General features: G+C 34.9%; 1 protein-coding gene across 2 annotated transcripts in view; it reads right to left on the minus strand.

Moving 5' to 3' along the window:
• Positions 1–26,580, minus strand: part of PKHD1L1 (PKHD1 like 1) — a 155,045-nt gene that overhangs the window by 114,341 nt on the left and 14,124 nt on the right. For both annotated transcript variants that reach the window (XM_076005072.1, XM_012786304.3), the window contains exons 3-13: positions 26,213–26,357; positions 25,116–25,224; positions 20,247–20,304; positions 19,003–19,096; positions 16,011–16,064; positions 15,420–15,493; positions 14,431–14,473; positions 6,903–6,973; positions 5,365–5,475; positions 3,357–3,446; positions 1,845–2,113 (exon numbers count right to left, since the gene is read on the minus strand). In XM_076005072.1, coding sequence (XP_075861187.1) covers positions 1,845–2,113; positions 3,357–3,446; positions 5,365–5,475; positions 6,903–6,973; positions 14,431–14,473; positions 15,420–15,493; positions 16,011–16,064; positions 19,003–19,096; positions 20,247–20,304; positions 25,116–25,224; positions 26,213–26,357 — 1,118 coding nt within the window. The remainder of the gene's footprint in view (positions 1–1,844; positions 2,114–3,356; positions 3,447–5,364; positions 5,476–6,902; positions 6,974–14,430; positions 14,474–15,419; positions 15,494–16,010; positions 16,065–19,002; positions 19,097–20,246; positions 20,305–25,115; positions 25,225–26,212; positions 26,358–26,580) is intronic.

A 26,580-nucleotide genomic window follows, 5' to 3' on the forward strand; every position in this document is an offset into this window, starting at 1 on the left:
TGATTAAGTTAAATTTTTAAAAATTATCATAGCTCACTTTATTCCTTCCAGCCACTGCTAACATCAACATCACTATACTAAGCATGCTATCAATAGACAGATCATAGCGTTTCCATTATTAGAATTGCAGCAGAAAATAAAAATATACATACTGGCAGGAGGTATTTTATTATTAAATAACATAGCCTTTTGCTCTGCAGAGAACTTTGAAGGATTTAATCCAATTTAGGTCATTAGAGGTAGCCCTGAAATATGACAGAGATTGCTAAATGGTTCTGTATAGCAGAGTGAGAGGACTTTGGGCTTCTAATTTGGAATGACTATACCATCTTTGGAGTCAGCATGCTGACAAGCTATGATAAAAATCAGAATTCATAAGTTACAGGTAGCAATTAAACTTGTGCAATCAGTTCAGGAAGAAATCTTACCGTATAAATTGAGTCATAAATGTTATTTTGATTTGATCTATTAGTTTCACATATGTGAAATTGTCCTAAGGAAATAATCTAAAATACAGAAAAATCTAATGAACACAGATATCCAACGGAGTATTATTTGTGATCATAAAAATATCAGAAGTAAGTTAAAGACATCAGTAGGGAGTTAGTTATCTAAGCTTAGTAAAATCACATAATAACATATTATTAAAATTTGTACTAAAATTTGTGAATATAGGCCGGGCGCGGTGGCTCACGCCTGTAATCCTAGCACTCTGGGAGGCCGAGGCGGGCGGATTGCTCAAGGTCAGGAGTTCAAAACCAGCCTGAGCGAGACCCCGTCTCTACCATAAAAATAGAAAGAATTTAATTGGCCAACTAATATATATAATATAAAAATCAGCCGGGCATGGTGGCTCGTGCCTGTAGTCCCAGCTACTCGGGAGGCTGAGGCAGTAGGATCGCTGAGCCTAGGAGTCTGAGGTTGCTGTGAGCTAGGCTGACGCCACGGCACTCACTCTAGCCTAGGCAAGAAAGCGAGACTCTGTCTCAAAAAAAAAAAAAAAAAAAAATTTGTGAATATAGGGCCGGGCGCGGTGGCTCACGCCTGTAATCCTAGCACTCTGGGAGGCCGAGGCGGGCGGATTGCTCGAGGTTGGGAGTTCGAAACCATCCTGAGCGAGACCCTGTCTCTACTAAAAAAAAAAATAGAAAGAAATTAATTGACCAACTAAAAATATATATACAAAAAATTAGCCGGGCATGGTGGCGCATGCCTGTAGTCCCAGCTACTTGGGAGGCTGAGGCAGGAGGATCGCTTGAGCCCAGGAGTTTGAGGTTGCTGTGAGCTAGGCTGACGCCACGGCACTCACTCTAGCCTGGGCAACAAAAGTGAGACTCTGTCTCAAAAAAAAAAAAAAAAAATTTGTGAATATATAAATCATTTAATAATAGTATTTTATGCTGATATGTGACAAAAGATGAATATGAAATTGAATGTATGATTCTATTTATGTAATAACCAAAATAGAGATATAAAGAAATGATGAATTTTATCTCATGACCAAGTAAATGTAGAATAGTGAAATATTTTCATTCTTTTTCAAATTTCCTATGCTGTGATTATAATTCTTTCATAACAAAAAAAAACTTCAATTTTAAAGGAAATATATGTGTTTCTCCCTTGGTAGACAACATTTAGGTATGGAAAATAATTTTCTTGTATGCTATGGGTTTTCTATGACTACTTTATCACATATGTTAAAATAGCCAAGAACCAAACCAGATGAAATCACTTTTCATACATTTTTAATATATTCATTGGTTTTGATTTAGAATAGGTGAGATAAACATAAAGATCACCAAATTGTTTTTAAAATATCAAATATTATTCTGCAGCTTCCCTACCTTATCTTCTGGAAGTCCAGTCTGGCTGAAATAAAGAGCATAGTGGTCATCACCTTTGATGTAGAATATATAAACATCAGATTCTGGAGCCACCAAAAATCCACTGAAGCGTGCGACAAATGTGTCTTGTTCCATGGGCCAGCTATAGGAAGCCGAATCTACCCAACTGGCACCCATGTACCCTGGTGTTTTTTCATTGTATTCAAGTATTGCTTCAAGATGTACTGGCCGGCTATTATTCCACACCTCAAGCTTCAAGCCTCTCCCACCTAAACATAATAAAATAAAAGAAGCCTTTCATCAGAGTCATGATGTGATATCTCAATGGCCTTCTATTTGCATGGCTGTAGATGCTCTATTTCAATTCACATTTTTAGATGATGTGTGCAGACAAAATAATTACACATTCCCCTACATGTACCTGTACCCAGAAGGCAGTCTACAATTTATTTATTATTACTTCACTTCTCTGAGCCTCAGTTTCCACATATGTAAACTGGGAGTAATAATGCTATTTGCCTGGTTGCTATATTATACGTAGATTTGCCAGTGTAAATCTGTGATTAAGTTTTTTCCTAATCAGAAAAGAGCTGTCTCTCTCTTTTTTCTTTTTATTCCTTAAAATGCAACAACAATTAGACTCATGCCTTCCTTCAGCAGCTTTAAGCTTGTCTGGATTTGTAAAATAATAGCTACTCCCTTTCAGCTGAGTTTGGTTGGAGAAAAGCTTGAGCATGTCAACCTTTTACAGCAGCATTGTGCTTTGATATACACAACTTTCTTTAGAGTCATCAATTATAAATATCAAAATTGTTTTCTTAAATTGGACATTTTTTTCTAAAATCTTGCAAACCAAAAACATTTAAGAGGCTGGTAAACAAAATTTATTTGGCTTCAAATACTACTTAATGACAAAATTATTAATATAAACATTTTACTGTGGGCACAAGATATGAGATACACACCACGTTCAAACATATGTGCAGCATTTCAATGGTATTAATGTAGATAAGAAGGCTATCATCTGCAATTTCACCAGGCCACAAGGTGAAGGTCCAAAAGGAATTTTGAGTTATATTATTCATCTCCTGTTTTCACTCCTAAATTGTTCTAAACAAACAAGGATTTAACCTCCCCCATTTATTTTTTCAGCAGGAAAAGGCATTTAAAAATTTTCTATGTAGGCTTTTCCAAGATTTAGTAATCACGATTTATTAATAATATGAAATAAAAGCATCATTACACTCTATCAATAGAGATGTGCTGTTTTCAGTAGTGTATCTGAAGAATTTAAACCAAGTTTACCTCTATTGTTGCAGCTTTAATGCAGCTATTTTAGTACAAATATTTTCTAATCCAGAAAATGTAAATTTAAAAACTTGAAGAAAATTTATTATAATTCTCACCACAAATTCTGAAATGTTCAAATAATATTTTTTACTAATGATATATAACAATACTATTCTTTTGATGCAAATACAGAAATGGCCATTCTGCCTTACAGTAACATACCTGGATAGACAGTTTTGAGAATTTGAGGTTTGGGGGGTGTCTTGCAAAGTATACTATTTTCTGTGACATTCAAAATATCACAAGCTTGACCTATAGAAAGGTAAGATGCAGCACCATTACAATTCAAGCTTCAGAATGCAAATCACATCAGCTGATTTTCATGTACTTTTTCAATTAAAACAAAGTTGCACAAGCAAGGAGCAAAACTGGGGCTCTTTATTTCCTTTACATATTCTCCATCAAACTTATCACTCAATTGTCATACTTCCCACAAGGCAACATTTTTTCTGAGATAAAACATTTCACAATTTCAGAGATAAAATCTTGCTAAAACTATGTCTTTGTAAAAGATGTTACTTCCAGGTCCAAAATGAAGACTTATAATTTGTTCCTCAGAGAAAAGTTGCTGAATTAACCCACGATGTTCAGACCCCAGCCCTTTTAGGGTAGGAAAAATGGTGGTTTAGCTCTAGTGCTTCAAATGAAAACAAAAGGGATAATAATTGTTAAATGGCATTTTCACAGGCAGACTGAGACCAAAACAAATAAGAGCCTAAAAGAGAATGATTATAACTTCTACCTAAGCACAATTAGAGAAGAGTCTATGTTTTCCACCTCCATGTGTCCCTCACAGCACCTTATGTATGGTCAGCCCTCAGTAAATATTTACTGAAATGGCCATTGCAGCCCACGAAATGTGAGGAGGATGGAAATGGAGGGAGCTTTCTTTGTTTTGTTTGGTGGCCTATAAATTTAAACTTTTACACCACCTTTTACTGTCTTGTGGATGGAAGAAAATTGAACTAAAAAACAGCGAATATGAACAGTATTTTAAGCCAACAGCCCATTTTATCAACAGCAAAAGAAAAATACACAAACAAATCATTATTTTCAATAAATTATTGAGGATTCAACATCTTGAATCTGGTTGCCACATTAATGGCAATGAGATATGATAGAAAACTTATATGTATTTTTTGTAGATCAACTAGATCACAGTCAAAATAAACATAATATCAGATCATAAGACACATCATATCAATTAAAAGTGCTTTATGTTCCTGGTTTTAATATTTAAAACAGAAAATCATAACAGAAAAAATACATTATATAAATTTAAAAATTTTATAACTCAGGTTTTAATATTTATACAGGTGACCAACAAGGATTCATGGGGACAGGAAAGATTATATAAATGTTAGATGGGGTTGCTTTATATCCATTTCTCTTCTCTTCTGAAATCACATTTTGGCTGGCTCATGGGCAGATTCCTTAAAATGTGGAAAGTACCCAAGCAAAAAGGCTGTAGCAGAAATGTATGTGCCAGTTGCACAGGCAGGTGTCCTGTCCCCTGTCTGTCAAGGGAAGTGATGTCATTAGGACTGAGTGGGAAGCGTCCCACTCTTACATCCATCCCAACCTCCATTTTGAGCTGTATAGCAACCTGTCTCTGAACAGACCTAGACCACATGCATAGAAGCAATGCACAACCAGAGAAACAAGCCCTATTTGTGTTTGTAAACAAGTACATTAATTAGTGCTCTTTCCAGGCCAATATCACCAGTAATTACTTTATGTGCACATAAGGCACAGTATTTCCTAAGAGTATGAGGAGAGTATACCAAAATACTGCTTTAAATTTCCTTATAATTCGCTAACTCATTGAGAAATAACAATCATTCAAAAAGGACATTTAAGAGCTTATCAAAGAGAGAGTAGGTGTGGCCTTAAACTGCGGTGAGGAATTTGTGGATGGCAGCCACAATGTTTCTACACAATGCCAACCCCAGAGCTCAGGTCCGGGTCACACAAAGCTGCAGGGAGTGGCCCTTACTGGAAAATTGCAGTGGGAAGAACACCAAGCCCCACAATCAAAAGCCTACGTGAAAATACCAGCTTTAGATTTAAGAGATTAACTGAGAAAAGACTATTACTACTCTTACAAATTATTAAAGAACAGGCAGGATTGGTTCTTATAAAGTAATATATTAAAAATCATGAAAAATACCTCCCACCAGAACTTTGGCTGGGAAATCTGTCTGATCGAAGAACCGTCCACTTATTGTTAGTGTGGTGCCACCTCGAACGCTTCCCTGTGAAGGTGAAATCGTAGTGATCTCTGCAGGGAAACACATTAAACAAAATGTCATGAATATTACACGTAAACCCAAATGCTTGTTTATTTAAAACATTCCCATCACCTAGCCATAGCACCTAACACCATGTAGGTAATGGATTACCAAATGAATGATTATGTATTTCATTATTTTGTCTCTGGTGCAGTCCCTCAAAGAGGACAATAAACATGGCATTCACAGAGACCTACATTCCATGGGGTCTAGACTTTAATGGTGACTAGTACTAAAAATATACTGGTAACAGGAGGATCGAGGGAGTAAGGAAAAGCTGAGCTGAGCACAAATGTTTAGCTTCAAAAGAAAGTACAGAAGTCAGGCAGAACCACTTCTCCTTCCATTTGCTTTTCAAGAATGAATCCTTCCTATGTTTATGACCTTAGATCTTATATCTACATTTTCTCATATAGTAATACATTTAACTATCATTGGTCTTCTTGTGGCTTTATCCATAAAGTTTTAGGTATATTAGTAAAATTTATTCTTATTAACTCTAAGTTCTATGCATGTATTCTTACATTTCACATTAAATAAATTTCTAGAATGAAACAAGGTATATCACATGTGATTGATCCCAAGACACACATTTTTTTCAAATTTTAACATCTTTGAAATCTGAATGTGTCTTTCCGTCACTCCTGACCTGGAATGAAGTATGATTCTTCCAGAAGGATTTGTGTTTGTTCTGATGTTCTCCTAGGAATACTATTGCCTGAGATTGATTTAAATTAAATAATTAAATTAAAATATAATCTGCTTAAGGATTTTTACGGACCACACTGAAAACATAAATCTGAGAGAGTACAGATGGTCCCTGAGTTCAACTTTGGATTTTTTTAAATTTAAAATGGTACAAAAATATAAATTCAGTAGAAACCATACAGAACTTGGAATTTTGGATTTTGATCTGTTCCTGGGCTAGCAATATGAGTTACATACTCTTTTATGATGCTGGGCAGGCAGAGAGCTGAAGCTCCCATCCAGCCAATCATAAGAGTAAACAATGAATACAGTGCACTGTGTTGCCAGATAATTTTGCCCAACCATAGCTTAATGCGAGTGTTCTGAGCATATTTAAGGTAGGTAAGTCTAAGCTATGATGTTTGGTAGGTGTATTAAATGCATTTTTGACTTAAGGATATTTTCAATTTGAGCTGAGTTGACCAATAGCCAAAGCTGAGACATGCAAATTTCCCTGCTCTCTCTGTTAGTGTGATGAGTTTGTTTTTGAATTCATCTTCTTTTAAGATTATCATGGGGGGAGGGTCTCAGCTAATGTTGGGGCTTCCTGTTAGACTTCCCATCTTAACCATTTTTGCTTTCATAGCAGTACATAAAAAATGATTTGATGAAATGAAGTACACACCACCTTCCCCCCACATACACACACAGTGAGAAAAATGTCACATACCTGCATATGTTTGAAACATTGAAATTTTATTGAGAGAAGAAACAAAATATGCCATTCTCTCTGGGAGACTCCTGTTTTAAGAAAAAGTAAAATTTCCTGCTTTAAAAATGACCTTTATTTGGGGAATTTCTTTTTTAACTTTAGCTATAGAAATCACATCATGATTTGCAAAGGAGTAGGATGGAACTTTTGGAGGAAGATAAAATGAGCTATATTTTGATTTAGTTGTTGGTTACTCGTGCATATACATTTGTTAGAACTTACTGAATTGCACACTTATGTTTATTTTATTATATGCAAACTATACCTCAATACAATTGATTTTAAGAAATTCTATTTATATTTAAAAAACAGACAGGAAGACTACCCTTCATAAAAACTGAGCTCTTCTGCTGAGCACCCCTTTCTGTCTTTCTTAGAACCTATTTAGATTCTAAGAGAAGGCATTGTGTTAAGAACCTTCAGTTTTTTATGCCATTTAATCTTTACATCAACCACATGAGGTAGGTAAAATTCAGAGAATTTACTTAACTTACTCAAGATCATAAAACAAGTAAGAAGCAGAAACAGAATTGGAACCCAGGCAATTTGAGCCCAAAGCCCGGGCTCCCAACCTGCGCACTCACTACACAGCACTCCTGCCCTGCTTACTAACTCGTGTGAGTGTACAGGGGCATGGCAACAAGGGAACAAGAACCCATCAGGTTTAAATTATCCTTAATAAACACAGAGCCTGTTCATATTTTTGGAGAGATAACACATTTGCACTTCCATAAACTGGAGAATTAGGGAGGGAAAGAATCCTAGAAATTAAATGCTGCTTCCTTAATTACCTCAAAGAAATTCACAATTAGAAAAATTAAGAAATTCAATATTAAGACTCAAAACCCATATATCAGAATTATAATACACTGGGCTGGAGTCTAAAAGGATAATGCAAATCTTATAGTTGAGACCAACAATGAATTTTCCTGTAAATTTAACCCAGGCATTACTTGCAATGTGCATTTGTAAGACTAAAGAGTTTCTGAAATATTTTATGCTAAATTAGTTTTTTAATAAGTTCATACTGGATTTTATATTTTGATGTCATAAGCCTTTCACTTGATTTCCCAAAGATCTGAAACCAGGCTAGCTCCAACAATATTGTGTCTGGTCAGAGTCCGCATCTCAAAAATTAACTCTGCTTCTTAAGTTAGTAGGAAAATTGCCTCCTGAAATAAAATTTGAATGTAATTATATTTTGGATGACACTGAGGTTATTTTCCCTAATTCATTGATAATGACTAGGCATTTCTCAATTAAGGCAGCTTCATCTGAACCTTATCAGTTTGGAACAGCTGTTGTCTGAACTTGGGGTAATAGAGGAGAGAAGGTTGACTATTAAAAGAAATACAGAGTAGGTGCCACAGTGGTCTTTAATTGGTTCATTTGATATTCAGCAATGCTCCTGAAATGTCTACAACATGAATTTTATAATCTATAAAGTGATTCAACATTTTAAAATGCCAACTAATCTTAAAATCATGCTTTTAAATAGTAAATGTCATATTTCTAATAGTTATCTTAAATTTGTATGACTATTTCACATAGAAATGCAATTTCCTCAATTCTGAGACATTAATACAAAAGGAGAACCAGTGGCTTAAAAAAGAAAAAAAAAAAGGAATTATAAATCAAGATCATAGAACCAACAATGTAATGCAGCATTTTTGCCTATATAACCTGTGAATTTGCTGGCATTTTTAAATTGGAAGTTTCTGGGCATGGTAATATAGCAGATTAATTTATGTATACTTATCAATCACATTCAACCTTGATCACTCAAACCTTCTATTTTTGGATAATTATTTCTCTGAGAGACTTATGATGGATTTAGCAATTAACACCTTTCATATAGCCTCAGAACTAATAATCCATTCTTTTCACCTTAGGAAGAGTGCTACTATGAGTATAAAAGAAGTTATTATAATTCAGAAAATTATTTAAAACTCAATAATTGTTGCTTCTAACATGGCTTTGTAATATGTTCAATAAAATGCTATTGTCCTATCTTTGTGTGTATGTGTGTGTGTGTGTGTGTGTGTGTGTGTGTGTGTGTGTGTTTCTAATATCCTGCTGTATCCCACAGGTTTTGGTAGCTTGTGTCCCCATTATTTAATTCAAAGAATTTTTTGATCTCCATCTGAATCTCTTCCTTCACCCAGCAGTCATTTAGCAATAGATTGTTTAATTTCCATGACTTTGTGAAACAGTGAGCATTTCTATTGGAATTGATCTCCAGTTTTATACCACTATGGTCTGAGAAGATACATGGTACAATTCTATTTTTTTAAATTTGTTTTCAGGTCTGATTTATGGCCTAGGATGTGGTCAATTTTGGAGAAAGTTCCATGAGCTGATGAGAAGAATATATATTCGGCTTTATTTGGGTGGAATGTTCCGTAGATGTCTGTTCTAGAGCTCTGTTTATGTCCATTATTTCTTTGCTTTTTTTCGTTTGGAGGATGGTCCATTTCAGACAGTGAGGTGTTGAAATCCCCTGCTACTGTGGCATTACTGTTTATCATGCTATTTATCATACTGTTTATCATGTTCATACAGGGTTTGCTTTATATATCTGGGTGCTCTAGTGTTGAGTGCATAGATATTAAGAATTTTTGTTAAGTCTTCTTGTTGGATTTTTCCTTTCACCATTATATAGTGACCATCTTTGTCTTTCTTTACTTTTGCTATTTTAAACTTTATGCTGTCTGAAATCAAAATCATTACCCCCGCTCTTTTTTGTTTTCCATTTGCCTGAAAGTTTGTTTTCCAACCCTTGACCTTAAGTCTTGATCTTAAGTCTTTGTGGGTTAGATGCATTTCCTGGAGACAGCAGATAATTGTCTTATAATGTTTTATCCACTCAGCCAGTCTATGTCTCTTCAAATGACAATTCAAGCCAATCACATTTATTGAGAAGGTTGATATTTGGGGTAGATCTCTGTTCATGTTGTTGGGTAAGTTCTTATTGTTTTGTTTTACCTCTTGAGCCATTGTAGAATCTGGGTTCTGAGCTTTAACACTTGAGTGTTTTTAATTTTGTGGGTGTCTATTATGCTGTTCAGTGTGCAATGCAGGTCTGAGTACTTCCTGCAGAGCAGGTCTGGTCTTCACAAATTCCATCAGTGATTGCTTGTCTGGGACAGTCTTTATTTCTCCCACATAGATGAAGCTCAGTTTTTCTGGGTAGGGAATTCTAGGTTGGCCATTGTTCTGTTTAAGAAGATTGAGGGTGGGTCCCCCATCCCTTCTGGCTTGTAGGGTTTCATTTGAGAAGTCAGCAGTTAGTCTGATAGGTTTTCTTTGTAGGTTATCTGTTGTTTTCATCTTACTGTGTGAAGGATTTCCTCTTTGGTGTTTACTTTGGCCAGTCTGATAATTATGTGACATGGTGTTTGCCTCTTCACGTTGAGTCTCCCAGGAGTTCTGTGTGTTTCTTTTATCTAGATATCTAGGTTTCTGGCCAGGCCAGGCATATTTTGCTCCAGTATTCCAAGCAATAGACTTTACAGCCCTTATGCATTTTCTTCTCTCTCCAGGAGGCCTATAATTCTACATTTAGTTTCTTTACGTTTCTTGTATGTTCTGCTCTTGTCTCTTGCTTCTGTGTTCTTTTTCTTCATCTGATTTGTTTAGCACGTAGGCATTATCTTGAAGCTCTGAGATTCTCTCCTCTGCATGATCCATTCTACTTTTAAGGCTTTCCACTGTGTTTTGAAGTTCCTTGAATACCTCCTTTATTTCCAAGATTTCTGTTTAGTTTTTTCATAATATTTCAATTTCTTTAGAGATTTTTCCATTCATTTCCTATATTCTAGTGGTTTCTTTGTATTGGGTTTCTATTTTCTCTTCAATTCCATTGAGTTTCCTTATAACCATATTCAGAATTTTTCCTCTGTCAATTTAATCATTTCATTTAAATTAGTACCAATTTTGAGGTTCTCATGATTTCTTTTGGAAATGACTTTTCTCTCTGCTCTCTCGTGTTTCCTGTGTTCTTTCTCTAGTTCTTTCTCTTAGGATAACTGACTTGAGAACTGGGAGTGCTAGAACTGGTTTGTGCCTTTAACTTCAAGTTCCCAAGGGACGTTCCTTAACAGTGGTGGGAGGAGGCATGCTGATCTTGTATTGCCTTAGAGGTATTTTGGCAAGTTGGGTTACCTCTGACCTGTTGACTTCACCTCTTGCCAGTGGAGATTAGAGAGTTTGGTCCCTGGGCTTAAGCTCCCATGTGGTGAATTGCACCTGTGTGTATAACTCCACTGCCCTCTAATAGCTTGAAATAGAGGGCACTGTGTTGAGCTATAGGGTTACCCTCTCTCTCATTGGTTGTAGATTGTGTGGAGGAGCCAGTTATAGAGGTATTCTGATGCCTCTATGTTGCTTTCTGGTCCCCAGGTGAGGAATACTAGTGCCCCAATCTTTAGGAAGGATCTTGCCACTCCCAAAGGTTATTTGGACCCTATTCCCCTTTAAAGTGGTGGTAGGATCAAGGCAGATCACAGCTGGTGTCTACCACCCTGGATGTGTGTGTGCTTCTATGGTTGCTTGATTTGCCACTAGGGGGAGCCACTAATATGTTATCCAGGGTTCTTCCCCCACACTTGGGAGGCTTCTCCTGATGGGAGGGGTTACTTGCTGTACCTACTATGGCCTCTGGATTTTCCTTCCCTGACCATAAATCCTACTGTTGACAGCCTCCTGGACACATAGATCAGGCCCCAGAGTTTTGATCTAAGCTGGTCTGACAGGCCAAGTCACTGGGCTGTCAACTACTGATCTGCCTCAAAGCACCACAAATTCTCACCAGTCTCATAAGTAAAGTGGCTTTTCTTGCCTCTCCCTACCTCCAGGGGTGGAACCTACTACTTACAGTGCAAAAGTCTCTGTGCTAGGGGGAGGGGTGATGTCTGAGTCCACCCAGCGCCCAGTGCCTGTGAATCCTGCAGGTGTTAGCCTCCCACGACTGGGGAAGCACTCAAAATTTGCCCATCCAAACAGGCCTTGCTAGTTGACAATAGGTCATGGAAGGGCAGAGCTGGTCACGAGAGTCCCTGGGCTGGAGGAGGGGTGCTGCCCAAAACTGTGGCACACCACAGCATCTGGGTTGTGGATCCCCGGAATAACGACCGCCCACCTGCAGAGCAGCAGTGCTTGGGGTGACTATTCAGGAGTTGGCAGATGCCAGATTGGGGAGCTGAGTCAATAGGACACCCTGTTGTGTCTTGAGTGTCACCCTGCCCGCTATCTCAGGGCTGCCTGACAGGAGGTCTTGCTCTTTCTGACCCGCCCTGAGCTGGCCTAATCACCTGCATGGATTTCCAGGGTAGAGTCCCCTTTTCAGTGTTCACCTCCGTTGTTCTGGTCCCACTGACCATCAGAGGTGAGGTGCCTGTCTTCTAACTCCCTCGAGTGGTAGCTAAGGCCAGTCCCTCCCCCACCCAGTGCAGTCCTAGCACAGAGGTCCGGGGAGTTCAGAATGCTTCCATTATGGTCTGCTCTCCAAAGAGCCCAACATCTCCTGCCATGATTTTGCACCGACTTCAGGCAGGTCCCTGTCTGAGTGGGTGTGGAGGTCAGTGGGGAAGCAGAACATTCTCCTGTGGGTCTGATCCCACTCCATTCTCTGGCCAGGTGGGCGCATTCATCCCACGCTCTATTCTCTATTGTTGATCATGCATTCTCCAGACTTCCTGATCCTGTCTCCCATTCACCTTTTTGTATTCCCGTGTTGTGTGTCCCACACTGTTTCTCTGCAGTTTCACAATGCTGTTCTTGAGAGCAAGTGATCCACTCGTGCATAGCAGACCAAGTTCTTCGCCTTGTTCTCTGGGAGCAGGGAGTTAGGAGGTCACCTTTACTCCACCATTTTTCTTCCTCCCTATTGTCCTTTCTTATCAAGTTATATGTAAGTAGGTCATATCTTTGCAGAGAGTAACTGGTAAGTCATGGGACTCTTAAGTCATTTGCTCCATGTAAATCACATATCTGCCATTTAGATATCTTCCACTCTGATTTGGTCTTGAATTGCACTGTTCTTTATGGTTTTGGTCTAGTACGTATTGGTCTGTAATAAAGTGTCCAGCCCTGGCCTCACTTTGTTATAAAACTATTGCCTCTAGTTGTCTAGAAGTAGATGGTCTCTCAATACAATGATAGTGTATTTGTCTCACTACTCCAGTTGCAGTGCTATGCATGGAGGAACCACATCTCATTCTTCTCTTGTAGTCTGTCAGTACTGACCAGGAATAACATCTACGTTGATTGTAGTATTGTCATTGTTTCCAAACTTCTGATCATTGCATCTCTCTTCACAGACAAAAAAGAAATTAACAGATCTATCTACTGTTTATCTACTATAGCTATATATATATTAATATTATTAATAGATGCTAAATGTAATTTATTTGAATTTTCATCTACTGGCTCATTTTCTCAATGAGAGACGCTATGACATTTTGGGCAGAACAATTCATTTGGGCTTGGCACATCATAGTTCTGCCCACTAAAGGCCATTAATATACCCAGTTATTGTGACAGAAATTCTTCCACACATTTGCTAATGCTCCCAAGAGAGGGGGACTCTGCCATGGTAGAAAATCTGGAACGTGATGTTAAGTAGTGATGAGATGTGGTACTGATTGCTGAAACCGCCCACCAGTCATGGCAGAACCCTGGAATGAAATGCTGAGGTCCTGGAGTTAGACAGCATGGATCTCTTACTAGCTGAATATCCTTGGGCAAATTATTTAACCTAAGTCTCATTTTCCCATGGGGTAAAATGGAGTGGATGATAGTACTCAATTTATCTTTGGGAGGATTAAACTATATAATGTATGTAAAATGCTTAACATCATGCCTGCCACTAAATGTCCACTGTTATTCTCATAATATGAGGTTTGCAACATGCGTTATTTGCATATTCTGATACTTCTAGAAAAGTATGATGTTCTTTCCTACTGCAATCAAGATGAAGAATATCTAGAAATGAATTCTAGTTTCATTTAAAGTCATAAATATGAATTATTAGCACTGGTATTAAGATGCACAGTTGAAAGCTATAACTACCATCTTTCACAACTCTCTATATCTTAAAATAAAACCCTTATCAGGTAGTACTAACCATGAGGTTTTATTTATTCTTAACATTAGTTCAGGTCAAAATTTAATTACTTCAGTTATCAATAAATTATAATTATATCAGAAGAGGTGCAAGACATAAAATAATACATTTTCATATCACAATCAACGATTGTTTAAATTCATTGTCTTAGTTAATGCTAGATTTCCCAACAATTGAAAGGTTATGTATGAAGCATAAATTATGAGTGAAAGGGAATTGCAGACTCTTTAAAGGTTAATTTGGGGGTAGAAAGCGATTAGTCTTTTAATCTCTGCATCTATAGCACAAAGTAAATATGTACTTTATTTTATTTGCCCAATTGAATCAATTATGAAAATTATTATTTACCAAATGGCCTACCTTCCATAATCACTGTCTAAGATGAAGCTGACATTGTGATGACCTGAAATTAATTAAAATACACAATCAATTAAGTTCCCAATCACAGGAGAACAATAACTCTATATTATAAAGCTGATCTAAAAGCAGAGTAAAAAACATAAAATCAAAACTGTACTTATGCAATCATCTATTGTCAAAGAAATGAAAACTGAACTATCTTAAAGCAGTATTCACAACTTAAAAATATACATAGGAAAATGTCTCCAGGTTATAACTAGAAAAACCTGATAAAACATGACCATGCATTAAGAATCATAAAAGATCAAATATGTAACCATGTTGCCTTGAAATTTCTTTTACTCATTCAACAGCTTTTTAATTATTCAGATACTCTGCTAAGGGTTGGGAGATGCAGATGCAGGGTGACTACACAGCTTGTCCTTCTCCTAACAGAACGTATTCTCTAGTAGAGAGTACAATCAGTCAACAGCAATGACACAAACGGAGAACTTGAAATTATGATAAGCCTATCTAAGAAAAGTAGAGTGAGTTTTGAGAATGTAAGACAGTAAGTGATGGAGGCTTTTTTGAGGACGTGACATTTTATCTGAAATTTCCAGGATAGAATTTGCAGAGGGCCTGAGATAGAAGGGAGGAAAATGCATTAGAGAATTAAAAAAAATCTATGTGCCTGGAATATATAGATCAAGGAGAAAAAACTAGAGCGAAGTTAAGGCAACAGGTAAAACAGCTAAATTGGTCATGAAATCTTCTGTAGGAAGAGAGAAGGAAAAAAAAAAAAGAAACTGAAGAAGTTTACCTAAACCTTAAGAAAAAAACGAAATCATACATGCTTGCACGAGAGTAAAAGGAAGCAAAGGAAAAGAGGAAATACGAATGAACACAAAACTGATCCAAAATAAGGCAGGGAGGTCTAGAAGAATACAAAACAGGGAAATAAAATAAGACATTTATGACAATTATGAAAAAAGATCACTGATACTTACCAATATAAGTTCCAGTAGTCTTACAAATCATAGAACCCATGTCACCATTTGGATGATCTAATTTTAGACCATACCTAATAAAAAATATATGCCACTCTCAAAGTTTATATTGACACTAAAATTTTAAAATGCTGTATTTCCCTTCAAAATATCTCATTAGTTTCTGAATATGCCACAGGACAGAAATTGTTGCTACAACCAAAATTTCTATAAAATAAAAATACTTCCCAAACTTCATTGAAAATATTTGAATAAAATTTCATTTAACAATGAAATATTTTATAATTAATTTGGTTATGCCTATTAATATCCCTTTTAAAGGGTTTAAAGTATTATACTATGAAGTAAAATATTTGATAAAGATATTTCTCAAAACATCTTTTCTCATAATCTAATAACAGTTGATATCAAACTATTAGAGACAGAGGAGGATAAGATATAAGGTAGCAACTAACTATAAAAATGATTGCTAATTTATAATATGAAACATAATTTATACTGTATTATATCATTTAGCTATGCAGTATTGGTAGCAATTACTATATAAACTTAGTATATTTATTTCATAAGGAAATGATTTAAATTACTTACAAATTATCAGATTGTGGTATGAGAAGCTCACAGGGCATTCCTCCAATATAAACTCTGTATAAATATTTTTATTAGAAAAGACCAAGTTATGCTTTAATAAATTTCTTCAAAATGCACTCCTCCCACCAAGCTTACTGGCCACTTCATATTTTTTCTCTTAATTACTTATTAGTATCCATCACTCATTCATTCAACAAACATCTGTTGAACATCTATTATGTGGCCGTTCCTGTTGTAGGTACTGGAACACATCACTGAACAAAATAAAGATCCCTGCCCTTGCGAGACTGACATTTTAACTGTGAAAGACTAAAACAACATAATTATAAAATATTTTTTATGTTAGAAGGTATTAAGTACTATGGGAAAAGAAACCAGAAACAGATAACGAACTCATCCATTGAAAAGTTCAATGAATTCAATTAAAAACATAATGTATAGTAAGTTTTACACTATAGGAATTAATCAGTAGAGGTACCACAAAGTTATCAGGATGAAGAGAACATCTAACAACATCAGTGACATATAAACGAAGGTAAGAAGCTGAGAAGAGGCAAGGTTAGGTTGCAGGGAAAACATCTGTCCTCATATTTCCCCAGCTGATCAGGTCTAATCTATCACTTTGAGGCTGACAAAACCCGAGGCTATTGGAGACTAGCAGGTGACTGACTGGTTTTGTATTCTTTGCAACACCGGAATCAACCACCAGCTTTTGTGACAGCAAATTCCAGAATCAAAATAGGGCCAGATACAAACCTGAACTATAAAAAAAAAACACAAAAAAACTTTTGTTTGCAGAAAATTTTAAGCTTGATAACATCCCTGTACACCTAAGTCTGCTCATTTGATCATTACATTAGGTTTGTAAAGCAAGTAAACTGTATTGCACTCATTATAGAGATTCATATATTCAAATTCTCCTTCTAACCTCCTGCCTTATTCCAACTAAATAAATTTAGCAGCTAACACTATAAGCTCCTACTACGTTTAATCTTTGCAGCCAGCTTATGAGTTAGTAGCTATTATATTATCCTTCAAATTTACAAATGAAGAAACAGAAGCAGATAGGTTAAGGAGCTTGCCCAGCCTGCAGCCAATAAAGGATAAAGCAGGAATTCACACCCAGACATTCTGGCTCCAGTCTACGCTCTTAACCACAGCTGATGATCCCCATACCCCCATCCCCATCCCCCAGTGGTCTGGGTATGTTTATGGTAATACTACCCTATTTGGCCTGAAAAACATATTTTAATAATTTTTTCTCACCTGATGTTTCAGACCAAAAGCTCCTTAGTAAACACTAAGCCCCTCTACTCATTTGCATGTCCTCTATAATTTGTACCTGCTCTGAATTTGGAGATTTGGCTGAATGGACAAGATTTGTGAGAAGCAGGTCTCCTGACTTCCTGCCCAGAATACAGCCATTGCTCTCAACTTCCCCCATGGCTAACGGAATCCATGCACAATGAAATGCCGTGAGAGCCCTAGTATCATAGTTAACATGGAGGAAATGTAGCTCTAAGACCTTCTCACTATCCAGTAATAAATGTGTGAAAAAATGTACTATATATATGTAATAACTCAGGATTTCCAGAGTACAAGGCAAGGTAGCCTGACCTCAAAGTTCCCTTCTGATTGTGATTCTATGATTCCATAAAATAATTTCCATCCAGTCCCTTGTATTAAACATAAATAAATTCCACTTACAGTGGGTGAAAAAAAAAATCTTTTTGGAAGTTAAATTTTCTATTTCCTGTCCTCATTATGGGAAAAGATGACTTAGAAGACCCTAATAATTACAATATTAACCATTCACAACACTCAATAACACTGAGGCAGATGAAATCTTAAGCTAAATTGTGTATATAAGATGATAATTATTCCTCTACTTAGTAGTTCTTTTTATTACATATAAGGAATAGATATGAACATTTCCAGAACATTACTGATACATACAAATGTGATTTGATTGAGAATTCTACTTTATATATAGAATGTCAGATAAACCACTTTTATTTCATTTATTAAAACCTTTTGAATTGCTTGTTTCACATTATATATGCATATGTATGTGTGTGTACATATATATCTCACCTTTTTAGTATTCCAAAATATCTCTAATTTCTATCTAATTGTTTATTTAATTTATCCATTTATCTGTTTTATTTATGTATTCAATAAACATGAAGCATCTTGAAAGACATAGTCCTGAATCTATACTTCATTCTGGCAGGAAATGAACAGGACTTTCAGTCTTTCAAGGCAGGACTGAAATAACACCATCTATGCTCCAGGAAGATAACTCTCATGATAATATTAGTTCCCAATCCAAAATGCAGACAATTATATTTTGATGGTAGTTAACTAGCCAATGTTACTATCTGGTCAACAATTGAATTGAATTGAATTGAATTGAATTGAATTGAATTGAATTGAATTGAATTCCCTGCAAAGTAACCTTGCCTGGTAAATTAAGGAACCAGGATTCAAACGTTGGCCTCAATGAGTTATTGGCCATTTTTAGTTTCAGCACTATGCTGTGTACCATGGTGCAGTAGAGAAAGTACAAATTGTATGTTACAAGACTTGTGTTCTACTCCTGACCTTGACTAACTGTGTAACCTCCAGGACTTAGGTATTTTTTATATGCAAAGTGAGGCAGTTAGATTAAGTAATAAAGTCCTCCGGTAATAAAATATCATTACTATAACTCAGTTTCTATTGGATTTGCCTCCATGTGTCTTCTGTTAATAAAATCTGTCACAGAAAAATAAGGAATTATGTCGGATCTTAAAAAGAAAAAAGGCATTTTGACCATTGCTTCCACATCAATGTGTCATCCAAATGTCTATTTTTCTTTCTATAATATGACTGAAAATACATGATTAGTCCCATCCCATTGTAATGGGTTTTAATGTCATTGGGCCAATTGATTTTAGAATATTATATCACAGCTATAAGTTATAGAAATATATTTCTGCATGAAAATTACCTCAAAATCCTAACATTTTTCCCATTTGAGCTTAGTGCAGTGTTACTTCCGTAGACATCAGTGAAGAGTCTGCCTTGGATTGTTATTAGTGTACCTAAAAACCAAAAATTCCAAAAAGGTTCAGTATAAGAATATCTCTTCATGCACTTAACACCAAAACATTAGAGGTTTTCCCAATATAACCAGCATTCAGATGCTTATATCCTATGTACACTAGTATTGTTTAGCATTGTTCTGAAAGTCCTAGCAATACAATAAAACATGAATGAGTATTTGTAAGAATTTACAGATTAAAGAAGTCCATCATGGAAAAATGGATTCAATAAATATCAATAAATATCACTTATGTCAATGGGTGATTTCTTTGAAAAAAAATCCCTACTTTATACTGAAAAATAAAATAAATTCTAGGTGAAATAAAAATTAAATATGAAAAATAAAACCATAACAAAGTGACAAACTGTCTCTAAAAGTCAAATAAAATAAAATAAAACAATGAAAACTTGAAAAATGGGTGAAAATTTATATATCTACATGATCACGATGGTGGGGTCTTTTATAACATGAAACTAAAGAAATAACTGACAAAAGTAAAGATCTATAAATTTGATGACAAAAATTAAAAGTATAAATGACAGAAATATTAAATTTTAAAAGCAAATGATAACCTCAAAAAATATTTTCTACATATGTGACATATAAATGGTTAATATCCTTAAAATATAAATTCTTACAACTAAATATGAAAAAAGATTGCTAGCTTTAAATCAAGCCAAAGAGATGAACAGGTAATGTATCCAAAGAAAAATACAATTGAGAAATAAGCATAAAATAAATTTAATTACATAAATTAAGGAATTAGAAATTAGAATTTTTAAACCTACTAAATTTTTATATAAAATATTTGAAAAAAAATTAGCACCTAGAATTGTCCAGGCTACAGAAAAGGGCATTCTCACATATTGCCCATTGGAATTATAAACTGCTATAATATAGTTATTATAATGAACACTGGAAGCCAACTCAATGTTCAACATGAGGGGAAAGTTAAATACATTACAGTTGATTAAGATGCAGACATGCTGCAATAATATGCAGCCAATATTTTTTAATTGGTAGTTATTTTTATAATCAGAAAAATTATATTTATAAATTTTCAGCTGTTACAATAATTTTACATACTAAAAACTAAATAAATGATTTACTACAAAACCAAAAGATATTTCAGCTGTCATATAACAGACCTGGAGTTCCAGATAAAGGTGTGATGCTCCTTATTGTTGGAGTTCTGAAACTTTTTGCCTGTAAAATAATAATGTCAATAAGCAGTCTTGTGTGTATTTTTTCCTAGTTTTGTGAAATAGGTCTATTTTTTATATTATTTATATTGTAACAACATCCATAATATAACTGTCAAAATATTTCCTTTTACATATAAGAAATAAAGTTTCGAACATTTTCTGATTACAAGATCTTTTTCTTATCTCCTAAAAATTGTCTTTCATTTCAAAATGTTTGTAGCCTGGAATTTTAAAATTCAATCATAATTTTGTTAGCAGTGTAAACCAAACCACAGTAATAAGGCTCTATGGTAAAGATCTTTAGGAATTTACTGGAATAAAATTAAAGAAAGTTTACCCATGGTTAAGAATATGAAAAAAATAACAAAGCATTTTTTCAAAAACACTGAAGCTAAACATAGAAAAAGCAGATAAGTAAGCTTTAGTAGCCAGGCTAATGATAATTTTCCAAAGCAATACCGATATAATTCTTTAAAATTGTGATACCAAATTAGAATTAGAAGAGAGCAGAAGTCCAGGAGGGCCTGTATGATAGAAACTCTAATACCTTATGCTAGACAGAATAACACCTCCACCAAAGATGTTCATGCCCTAATCTGTGAATATGTTATGCTACAGGGCAGATGGTTGCAAATGGAATTAAGGTTGCTAATGAGCTGACCTTAAAGTAGGGAGATTATCCTGGATTATCCTGGTGGGCCCAATATAATCACAAGGGTTCTTATAAACTTTACAAGGAGGCAGAGAGGAGTTAGAGTGAGAAAATGTGATATGACGATGGCCATAAAGTCAGAGAGAGCGATGCAGTGTGATAAAGACTTGACGGCCATTGCTGGCTTGGAGGACAGAGGAAGGGGATCATGAGCCAATGGATGTGGGCAGCCCCCGGAAGCTAGGAAAGGCAAAGAGACAGATTCTCCCCTAGAGCTTCCAGAAGGACTATAGCCCCTCCCAGACACCTTGATTTTAGCCCAGTGAGACCCATGTCAATTTCCAACCTACAGAACTATGAGATAATAAATTGTGTTGTTGTAAGCCACTTAATTTGTGGTAATTTGTTATGGCTGCAAATAAGAAACTAGTACATATACCTGTTAGAGATCCTCAAGTACATATGTGAGGCAGGAGATTACCAGGGATAAGACCTAGATTCTGGTGTCAGGCTGTCCTAATTCAAATTTTAGATCTACCACCCATTAGCTGCGTTAACTGTGGGTAAGTAATGTAATATCTTGGTGCCTCAGTTTTATCATCCATAAAATAGAGATAATAACATTTCCAGTTATAGGATTGTTATGAGAGTCAAGAGTTAATCATAAAATACTCAGAATACTGCCTGGTACATCAGTCAGTACCATGTTAATTATTAATAAACATAGCTAGTCTCTTTTTACATGACAAAATGAGAAATAATTACTACAAAAGGGAAATATGCAATGTAAAAAAATTAATATTAAATGGGTAAAGAGCAGAGCTGATGGGCATAATAAAGAACCCTCAGTAACCAACATGCATCCAGAACACAATTTACACTTAAAAACAAATAATGCAGGAGAAAATAGATGGCTAGAGATTGATCAAAAAGAGTTCATCTTCAAAAACACAAGTGTGTCACCAAAAACAGAAAAAGCCAGAAACATGGGAAGCATTTTTAAGGAATAAAGTTTGTTTCGGGGTGGAGGGAAGGAGTTGATGGTAGAGAAACAGGTAGCCTCTGCATGGATATGAAAATAATACAAGCAAAATAATCTAGCACAAAGTATCCTCAATAAATGTCAGTTGTCCCTCCATTCTCATTAAGGGACAACTTGAAAGAAAGAGGCCCAGATTTCTTCATAAGTGACAGGACAGATTTTTTATATTGCCAAGGAAAAGAGATAAATTTTAAAATGTGAGGCTAACAACAACTTCAGACTTAATCTTTCATACTTTAAAATGGTAAAAGGAGAAGATAAACAAAGGATAATCTATGTAAAGTAATAGAATTTTTTCAAGAAGACGCTGGGCAAAATATCATTTTTAGAGGCAGAATAACAGAAAGGATATCGAGGTATTGTCAATATCCCTGCAAATCAATCTCTCTAAGACACTGTGTCCTCACCTAAGTAATATCTGTGACAAAATAATTGAAGAGTCCATATTAAAAAATATATTAGTTTCTATCATAACTTGAAGGACTAGATCAGAAACAGATTTTGAATTTAAATTATCTGCAAAAATCACAAGAATAAATGATGATGATGGAGCAAATATTTTATCTAGAAAGAAAGAGGAGAACAGGTTCTGAAAATTAATAATAATTATAGATTATGAATAACAGCAGTCAAGGATATTGATAAAAATTATTAAATATAAAACCAGAGAATAGTATGAGAATTAAAAGTTATAAATACATAATTTTGTATAGGGTTTTAAGAACACAAAGTGAGAGTAAGCGGTTAGAAACTTTTATATCAATTTGACATTGCTGTGATGTTTATTATAGTTACAAGATATTGATCCTCAACAGATTAAACAATTTTTAAAGTTTATCCTTCACCATAGATAGTTTAAAACACACTGAGCCAGAAAACAATAACGACAAAATTTCAAAATTCTAAGTAAAATGTATTTCCAAATTAGCATTCAATACCCAACTAAACTCAACCAAATGTAAAGGTAGCATGGAAATGTTAGTATTGGAAGGGTTTTAGTTCAATTTAGTATTGAAAGAATTTTATTTTTTAAGCATACTTTACTCCCCCATCATGAAGTAGTAAATTAAGAAAGAGGAAGACATAGGACTTAGAAAGGGATAGTAATAGGAGACGAAGTCCCCAGAAAGCTTGTGAAAGGAAACCTAATGATTGACTGTCATACTGCATATCTAGTGAATAAACTGTTCACATTGGATCAGGAGGACAGAGGGATTCACAATTGATGTATTCTTGGCAAAAACGATTTCATAAATTACCCAATGATTTGAATATATTAAAAAAATGTCACTTTTGGTGGAGAGTTTGATACACTGGAAACTACACAAATATATATAAAAGAGCCAATTATTAACTCCAGGGAAAACAATATATTGTATAAGAAATAAAATTTCCTCATAGTATACTACATGGCTCAGCTGTGAACATACTTACATAGACATAAATAATGTTATGAATATTGATTTTATCAAAAAGTAGGGCATATCTAATTAAGGGATGGGAGGACATTTGTGTGTTGGAGGTGGGAGGGGTAGTAATTTCCTTTTAAACATGGCTGTAGTTTTTCCCCTCTTCTGTATCCTCACACTGTAATGCATCTGTAGTTCCTCCCATCCAGAGATGGAGCCTATTTCCTCACTCCTTAAATCTGGACTAGTCTTACAAATTGCTTTGACCATTAGAATATGATAGAAGTAATGTGACACTTCTGAGCCTAGATCTCAAGATTACCTGCATACTTTTGCTCTCTTTAGAGATCCCTACCTACAACATGTGAATAAGTCTGGACTACCTGCTGGAGGATAAAGAGATCATGTAAAACAAAACCTAATCAACTTGGTTGTTCTAGCTGAGGCCTCAGAATGTGAAAGAGCCCATCCAAGATCAGCAAAGCCTCTTACTCAAGGCACAGCTGACCATAGACAAATGAGAAGGCCAACAGAGATGAACTGTCTAGAATCACCCAGCTCCAGAATTACACAGCTGACTCATGGATGCATAAGCAATATAAGTTTTTGCTGCTTGAAGCCACTAAGTTTTGGAGTAGTGTTAGGCAGTACTACTGAGGCACTGATGTATGAGTACAGGTGCTTAGTTCTCATCTTCTCTAGTAAGACATAAATAGACAATAGCTAAACTATAAGGATTCAGAAATAGCAATAAGTATATTTCCAAATAATAAACATAGCTATTAGTTAAATACACAGCTGATGATGTTGAAAGTGGTTGACTCTGGAAAATGAGAATTAGGTAGAGTGAATGCTCAACTGCTGTTTGCTGAAAGTGAAGGTGCGGGAGAAACCAAGGATGATAAACTGTTTCTAGTTTTAGATGGTGAGAGATAATCAGAGAAAAAGTCAGACTGAGGAGGAATACACAAAGTTCAGTTTGAGATATGCTAAATTTGGGTTGTTTGGGGGCCATTTAGGTGGGACATACTAAGAAACAAAACATGGCTCCATGTCTAGGGAGAGAGAAAGGAACCAGAGATATTGGGAATCATATTTGGCAATATATTTGAGAATCACAGAAGCTTCTTGAGGACAGAAGTAATTATTATTTTCTTTAACATTTCATTTTACATTGGAACATTGTAGTACTCGGTAGTGGACAATTTAAAACATAACTACAATTTTTAAAAATATATGGGATGGTGCTTAGAAGAAAATGCATTATTGCAAATACCTCTATTTAGGGCAACTGCATTTTGAGTAACACTTATACTACATGCAGACACATTTTATCTATTTACATTAGAAATTATATAGAAAGAAAAAGTAGCTATGCTTTTACTTAAAAGGAAGCAGTGAGCACAATGAAAATAAGAAAAGAACAGAAATGAATAAAAATGGACAAATATAAACAAGAAACTAATTCGGAAGTATATAATTTTAATTCATTAATAAAATGAATTTAAAGGATGGGAAAACAAATCAGAAATAAAAGAGATTCAATTACTATGGAATGTAACTAAAACTGGGGGAAGTTATCCTTAGTTACATGCTAATATGTTTTTGAATGTAGAAATAGATAATAATCTATAAAAATAAAAACCCAGTTTTGGAAGAAAGAAAACAAGATAAATCATACATAAATTAAAGAGAAAATTGCTACATACATTGAAGCTGCATGCCCAGCTGTTGATGTGACCTTTGCAGGTGTTATTTTCTGCAATGGGAACCCCATCCACACTGACTCTAACAGTGTAGGAATCTTCTGGCATTGCTCTAAAAAGTAAATGAAGAATGTGTGAGGAATGCAATAACTCCTTATAGTATTGATGAAAACTACAGCCCCAGACTCAAACATTTTAGACACAAAAAGTGTCTAAAATTCTACTTGATGTTTAAATTCCATTATGTAAGCATAATCTTTATCCTGAACCCTTTATGCAAAATCTAACTTTATGAAATTCAGACAAATACCTATTATTACTATGTGCATTGGTGCTGATTAAAAAGGACAACAGACAGAACAAGACTCTGCTTCCCCCAGAAAAAGACAACAAAGGCAATAACAACAAACATAACAATGATAATAATTATTTAAAATAGTAAAATATCACATTCAGTTATCCCATGCTTTATTTCTTAAAAAGTATTAGTTAACCAAGTTTCCCCCTAAATAAGCTTTTCCTGCTGAAGAATAGCCAACAAGCCAACTGTAGATAAAACTCCTCTGGAATATGAGTTACCTGTTTCTAAGGTCAATATTGAAAGTTGCAATTTAAAATGATTTAAATTTTTTGCATAAGTTGCTAATAACACACATCAATTTAGGCTGATAGCAAAGAACTTCAGATGTCACTATACAAGATGTTCATCTTTAATCTTAATGACTATGTGAAGATTTGAATAAAATTAATCAAGCTGGACAGGAAAGCATAATTTTGGTATTTTGAGGCACATCATTACAATTTAATAGCAGCTATTTATCTTCCAAAAGAGCTCAATAATGATAAAATAATAGCTCTAATAACCTGGAAAAAGATATAGAATATATTTTATCATGCAAATATATGGAAAGAGCATTATAATTGAATATAATAAAAGCATAAAATAGTCTAAACATCATGAAATCAAAAATTATAACTAATAATCAGAAAAATGTTACTTATAATAGCCAGGGTGATAAAAACAATTATATTACTAATATGCATAACTATGTCTTCTTAGATGATGAAAATGATGTTAATAATGTTACTTTAAAACAAACCTAGTATAGCATGTAATTTGAGTTGAATGACTTGCGTCTTTTTCTACATCACAAGTAATTGACTGGAAAGAAGAAACTAATTGCACACTGTTTCCCAACTCAGTGTTATCAACTCCATAGTTAAACTGGTTTGCTTGAGAAAAACCTGGAAAAGTAAGAAAACTCAATTATTATAGAATTCTATTTTCAGAGATCTAACAATTGTCAGTATCAAATCATTCAATAAATGATTTAATAAATAGTACTCAAGCAGTGAACATATTTCATATTTATCCCTATGACTTTAGTCTTCTTTGGAAGCATAAAAATTGGCCTTTAATTAATTTAGTTATAAAAGTATTGCTTGAGGATATTTACAGTCATTCCTT

The sequence above is a fragment of the Microcebus murinus genome, chromosome 7 (genome assembly GCF_040939455.1).
Source record: "Microcebus murinus isolate Inina chromosome 7, M.murinus_Inina_mat1.0, whole genome shotgun sequence".
Classification (NCBI taxonomy): Eukaryota; Metazoa; Chordata; class Mammalia; order Primates; family Cheirogaleidae; genus Microcebus; species Microcebus murinus.